This window comes from Diaphorina citri, unplaced genomic scaffold, assembly GCF_000475195.1.
Source record: "Diaphorina citri unplaced genomic scaffold, Diaci psyllid genome assembly version 1.1 scaffold4347, whole genome shotgun sequence".
In the NCBI taxonomy this organism is placed as follows: domain Eukaryota; kingdom Metazoa; phylum Arthropoda; class Insecta; order Hemiptera; family Psyllidae; genus Diaphorina; species Diaphorina citri.
The window spans coordinates 4,557-11,304 of record NW_007381746.1 but is presented as its reverse complement, the minus strand read 5'-3'; the positions used below and the strand labels follow the sequence as shown (position 1 = coordinate 11,304).

At 38.6% G+C, this 6,748-nt stretch overlaps 1 protein-coding gene across 2 annotated transcripts; it reads left to right on the top strand.

Annotated features, from left to right (window-relative positions):
- Positions 1-3,003: 3,003 nt before the first annotated feature.
- Positions 3,004-6,444, top strand: LOC103520978 (aromatic-L-amino-acid decarboxylase; the record flags this gene model as incomplete). Of its 2 annotated transcripts, none has more annotated exon segments than XM_026831875.1 (5): positions 3,004-3,188; positions 4,294-4,528; positions 4,988-5,107; positions 5,645-5,774; positions 6,296-6,444. In XM_026831875.1, coding segments are annotated over 5 exon segments (717 nt in total), but the record flags the coding sequence as incomplete, so codon positions are not given.
- Positions 6,445-6,748: the final 304 nt, after the last annotated feature.

Below are 6,748 nucleotides of genomic sequence, written 5' to 3'. Positions count from 1 at the left end.
ATCAACATGGGCAAACTGTTCACTAGCACCATTCACATTTACATTAGGTTTGCTTTCAAATTCTTGCTTATTATTCTCTATTTTGTTATAACTTGTTTTATCTAGCGTAATCTTTGACATATTGATTGTAAACAAATTAAATTTAGTAATCATGGAGCACTAAACTGTTTAACGCGTTTACATAATAACATCGACACATTATCACTTTTGCGAGAACATTTTCCTTGCCGTGATAGTGTGGCCCTTTATCACGTGATTTCACATTAACAGGGCCAGAGGGAAACAATCAATAACAATTTATTGATGAGCTGCCCAAAGTTTGGGTTGCCAGATGACACAGCATACTACTCAAAATTTCACATTGACAGGGCCAGAGAGAAACAATCAACAATTTATTGATGAGCTGCCCAAAGTTTGGGTTGCCAGATGACACAGTATACTACTCAAATGGCTCCTATTCTGACAGAGTCCCGAAAATAAAATACACCTTATCTGTATTTAGTGTATTTAATAGAAAACCTTATATTCATAGACTTCAGCAAAAGTATCAATAGGCGGACCAGGCCAAGCTAGAGGGTACTAAGGGGTGAACAGACTTCGGCTGAGGGCGACCCTTATCCTAACTCACGAGATACAAGGTACAAGGCTATACAAAACCTATCTTGAGAATGAGAGTTTTTGGTTGACCAAATAGCCTGCAGGCACTCTAATGAAGTATTAAAATATTAAAAGAAAAACTTACACAACATTAAGCTCATTATAATTATACGAATTATTAATGATTATAGGAATTAACTAAACAAATATAGGAACGGAAATTCTAGACCTAGAGTATCAGATGGAAGGTTTTTTTCATGGGTGCCAATTTTAGAATATGAATCAATGGTGGTTTTCACCCACCAAATACAAAATCTACTGAATATTCATACATACTTACAGAGTAGATACAAGAAGTAAGTATGCAGTACATACATGAAAGTTGTATGGGTATTGGGTACCTATTAAAAGAAAAACTTACACAACATTAAGCTCATTATAATTATACGAATTATTAATGATTATAGGAATTAACTAAACAAATATAGGACCGGAAATTCTAGAGTATCAGATGGAAGGTTTTTTTCATGGGTGCCAATTTTAGAATATGAATCAATGGTGGTTTTTTCACCCACCAAATACAAAATCTACTGAATATTCATACAGACTTACAGAGTAGATACAAGAAGTAAGTATGCAGTACATACATGAAAGTTGTATGGGTATTCCAACCTCCAGATCCGAAGTCCACCGCGCTAACCACTACACCACTGAGGTTGGTTGGATTTCCTATGGTTTAGTACAGGTGCTATCACACCAAAAGAGGAGAAATGAGTTTCAGAAGGAGGGAAATCCCGAATTAAAAATACAACTTCTGTGTCCTGGCGGACGAAATGTCAAATGTCGTTCCTCAATTGATACATTGTGCTAAATTGTATGACTTGACTAGGACTTGAACCACCAACCTCCAGATCAGAACTCTACCGCTAACCACTAAAAACACTATGGTTTTAGAGATACTCGTACAAGTGGAGCCTAATCCTGTACTCTAGCAACGTAGCAATGATCCAATAAATAGGACAACTTTGGTACAGCACGACATAAACACAAGCTAAGGTTATTTACTTTCTTATAGACAACACCATTAACCTTGCTCCAATGAAATACAGAACTAATGTACACGAGAGCTCATGTCAGACTGTATCTCAGGAATAAGCTAAAATATTGGACATGAATCAGCTTTTGACACAAATGTCAACCGTTGAGGTCGAATGTCAACTGATATCCGGTACAAATGAGCTTTTAATTACTATAACAATCAGGAAAACTGTCAGTGACATATCAAGAAAAGATTGTTTATCTGTACAAGCTACAAGTAAGAAAATGATTCTAGAGACTTGAACAAATTGAATTTGATTTCGAATCCAGGGCCTGATTTCAGGCTTTGGTTGGTTTAAGTTAAAGTCACTTTAAGTTCCCATAGATACCTACATGTCCACAAAACATGGTCAAGAGCTCACGGTCAGTTTGGCAACATCTAAAAATGGAAAGGAATCAATTTTTTACAATTTCTGCTGTTTCTGATATTACTGACATGAAAAACACGTACCTAATGAGCTTTACAACCATGGTCAAGAGCTCACGGTCAGTTTGGCAACATCTAAAAATGGAAAGGAATCAATTTTTTACAATTTCTGCTGTTTCTGATATTACTTACATGAAAAACACGTACCTAATGAGCTTTACAATATGCCCACTAAGTTATCTGTCAGTACAAATACATGAGAAAGATACAGGAATGTCAATGCAGAAATGCAAGATCAGATCCATAAGAAGATAAAGAATGTGGGTGATAATTAAAATAATAATTATTGTAGGATTAAACATTTTTATAAAAATAAATATAATAAAGTCATGTGATTTGTCAAGCTATGCGTATGCTCTGTATCCAGGTACATCAAGGACATTTCCAAGGTCCCTTCCAGTCCCGTAGTAAACTTCAAGTTCCTTAAGTTTATTGCGAAAAACTATGAAGAGTATGAAGCCTAGGAAACCCAATAGCTTTGGTTCAAGAACGCAACATCATCTGAGCGTACGTGTTTAGCTTCTGTATCCAGGTACATCAAGGACATTTCCAAGGTCCCTTCCAGTCCCGTAGTAAACTTCAAGTTCCTTAAGTTTATTGCGAAAAACTTATGAAGAGTATGAAGCCTAGGAAACCCAATAGCTTTGGTTCAAGAACACAACATCACATCTGAGCGTACGTGTTTACCCAAGCTTAAGAATACCTTGGATTCCTCAGATTGCAACAGAACTAGGCAGAAAAAAAATCTTGAAAGAACTTTGAGTCAGTAAGAAAACAATGAAAATCATGAAAATGATATTAAGTATTATACGAGTATGTAGTACACATGTAGGTGAATGAGCTAATAGATAGGTATCAGATCTTCGAAGAAAATTATAAGGAAACAGCGATAATACCCTTAAACAAACAAGTATCGTATAATTGTTATTGACTTTTAATAATATTGATACTATTTTTCCTTATTTTCCCAGGGCTCCATCATCATGGGAGACGTGAATGAATTCAAAGACTTTGCCAAAGCCATGGTGGACTATGTCGGAAACTACTTGGAAAATATTCGAGATAGGTATGTCCAACTTCAAAGATTTTCTCAGATGGTTAGGTTTTTGACGAATAATTTCTAAAGCTGTGTCCACACTTACTCGACGCCGTCGATTTAAGAATACCTTGGATTCCTCAGATTGCAACAGAACTAGGCAGAAAAAAAATCTTGAAGGAACTTTGAGTCAGTAAGAAAACAATGATAATCATGAAAATAATCAGTATTATACGAGTATGTAGTACACATGTAGGTGAATGAGCTAATAGATAGGTATCTGATCTTCGAAGAAAATTATAAGGTATAATTGATGATTCTCGTGAAAAATATAACTGTCCAAATGTATTTTTTTCGTAAAGATCGTCAAAAATAATAAATAATCAGAAAAGAATTTTTTTTTTAAAAAGTATTTCTTCTCTAAGAAATTCGTCTCCAAAGTATGCGCGGGATGGTTATTGACTTTTAGTAATTGATACGATTTTTCCTTATTTTTCCAGGGCTCCATCTTAAGAATACCTTGGATTCCTCAGATTGCAACAGAACTAGGCAGAAAAAAAATCTTGAAGGAACTTTGAGTCAGTAAGAAAACAATGAAAATCATGAAAATGAGTATTATACGAGTACCTATGTAGTACACATGTAGGTGAATGAATTAATAGATAGGTATCTGATCTTCGAAGAAAATTATAAGGTATAATTGGATGGTTATTGACTTTTAGTAATTGATACGATTTTTCCTTATTTTTCCAGGGCTCCAACATCATGGGAGACGTGAACGAATTCAAAGACTTTGCCAAAGCCATGGTGGACTATGTCGGAAACTACTTGGAAAATATTCGAGATAGGTATGTCCAACTTCAAAGATTTTCTCAGATGGTCAGGTTTTTGACGAATAATTTCTAAAGCTGTGTCCACACTTACTCGACCGATGAGGTGAATCTATGTTGTCGAAGCAGTGTACGGTTTCAGTCGCCATCGATCGATGGTCCATTTGCCGTCGATTTGCCACGTCACGTCCATTTGCCGGCGTCGATCGATGGTCGAAGACTTTGTGTGGACATACCTGAAACAATTCATGTCTAAATATTCTAAATTCTACATTAATAGGTAATTCCTTTTCTTTTACCCCTAGACGCGTTTTGCCAACCGTCGAGCCCGGCTATCTGCGACCCCTCATCCCTGAGACCGCCCCTGACACTCCGGACACCTGGCAAGAAGTCATGAGTGACATTGAACGGGTCATCATGCCCGGAGTCACCCATTGGCACTCACCCAAATTCCATGCCTACTTCCCCACAGCCAACTCCTATCCCGCCATCGTAGCCGATATCCTGAGTGACTCTATCGCCTGCATAGGATTCACATGGGTAAGTGCCTTCAACGCCGACTTGTAAAAGTGGTGCCTTCACTGCTTTATCGCTTAGATAGGACTTGTTTAAGTGGTCCTTCGGGCCGGATTATGAAATTTGCATTTAAGCGTGATATGTAGGTAGGTAGGTAGGTAGGTAGGTACCCATCTCTGACCGTAGACCAGCTTAGTCTGGCTGGGGGACTTTAAACAGGGAGAATTTCCCTTGCTAAAGTAATAGCAAAGGTTGAGTGCGAAGGGCATCCACTCGTAAAATTTGTAGCCAAAACCAAATGTCAGCCCAAAGCAATCACCATAGTTAGGGCTGATTCAGAGGCTGACGAAAAACGCCAACCCCGTCTGTACACGGGAAAAGGCGAAGAAAAAGAAGAAGAAAGAGAGGGGGACCAAGGCCTGACAAGAGATTCCTCAGCTCTCCCTATCTGTAAATAAGAGATGCGTTTTGGTTTCTCCACAGATTGCCAGTCCTGCTTGCACAGAGTTGGAAGTAGTCATGCTGGATTGGCTGGGCAAGATGTTGGATCTGCCCAAGGAATTCTTAGCCTGCTCTGGAGGAAAGGGAGGTGGCGTTATTCAGGTGAGAAGAGAAAGAGAACAAAGAACAATTGACGAAGAAAGGCAAGAGTCTAATGGTGGATTTCACCAATAATTCATCAGTCCTTAGAAGGCCTGTTAAATTAACAGGTGGTTAGGGGCTGAAACGAAGATTGGTGAAACATAAGGATCACAATTTCTTAACAAAATGTAAGTATTAATCTAATACGATACCTGATGCCATGATTCGAACGTTGCGAAATCAATGCGTGGATTTCAAAAACTGATGAATCTGATAATTAACCGATTGAAACTTTCCCAATTTGGTTGTTCCCATAAAACATAGATATGAAAAGCTACATACACTTTAGACTTATCACAAAGATAGACAAAAGACTCAAGTAATAGCCTAAACGCAGGGCCGTATTTAAGGGGGCGAGAGGGCCCCGTACAAGCTAACAGTCTAAACCTCTAAACAAAGCACTGCTCATTCTTATATTTCAACGAAATCACGGGACATTTCATTACCGCCATGAACATCAACATATTAAATAATTCCCCTTTCTTATTCTGATCCCAGGGTACAGCTAGTGAAGCTACGCTAGTAGCTCTGCTCGGAGCTAAGGCCAAAACCATGCAGAGAGTCAAAGAGGCTCATCCAGACTGGAAAGACTCAGACATTATTGCCAACTTGGTCGGATACTGCTCAGGTAAGCACTCAACTACAGGGTGTCCCAATAAGAACGCAAGATTTGAAAGGGTCATTATTTTGTTATAACTTGTTTTATCTAGCGTAATCTTTGACATATTGATTGTAAACAAATTAAATTTAGTAATCATGGAGCACTAAACTGTTTAACGCGTTTACATAATAACATCGACACATTATCACTTTTGCGAGAACATTTTCCTTGCCGTGATAGTGTGGCCCTTTATCACGTGATTTCACATTAACAGGGCCAGAGGGAAACAATCAATAACAATTTATTGATGAGCTGCCCAAAGTTTGGGTTGCCAGATGACACAGCATACTACTCAAAATTTCACATTGACAGGGCCAGAGAGAAACAATCAACAATTTATTGATGAGCTGCCCAAAGTTTGGGTTGCCAGATGACACAGCTGACAGCATACTACTCAAACAGAATGGTTACATTAAAATCAGATTGAAATTATTAAGAAATTTAACCAAGGTTCACCAAGTTTCCTGTTATTCCATTTCATTTTCCAGATCAAGCTCATTCGTCCGTGGAGCGTGCTGGCCTCCTAGGAGGAGTTACTATTAGGGGACTCCCAGCTGACGACAGCTACAAACTGAGAGGTGATGCTTTGGAAGCGGCTATCGAGGAAGACCTGAAGAAGGGAAAGATCCCATTTTACGTAAGTTTCTGGATGGAAATAAAATCCATTCAATGAAGAAACATTCATAGGCTAAAAAAAGAGGAGAGAGGAGAGCATAGCGCATAGAGAATCGAGCAGGTTTTTCCTGTGGCTTCGGTTTCCTCTCACTCACGCATCCCCCAGGAACAGTGGTAGATTCTTTGCTGATACAAATGAGTTCGCACTCTCCGGAGCGGAGTTGTGCCTCTCCGGAGATTCAAACCGAACACGCCTCAGAGCAAAAAACTCTGTGCTTTTCGCTCCACTGTTTTTAGCCATACCCGTCATCTCTCTATCAATTATC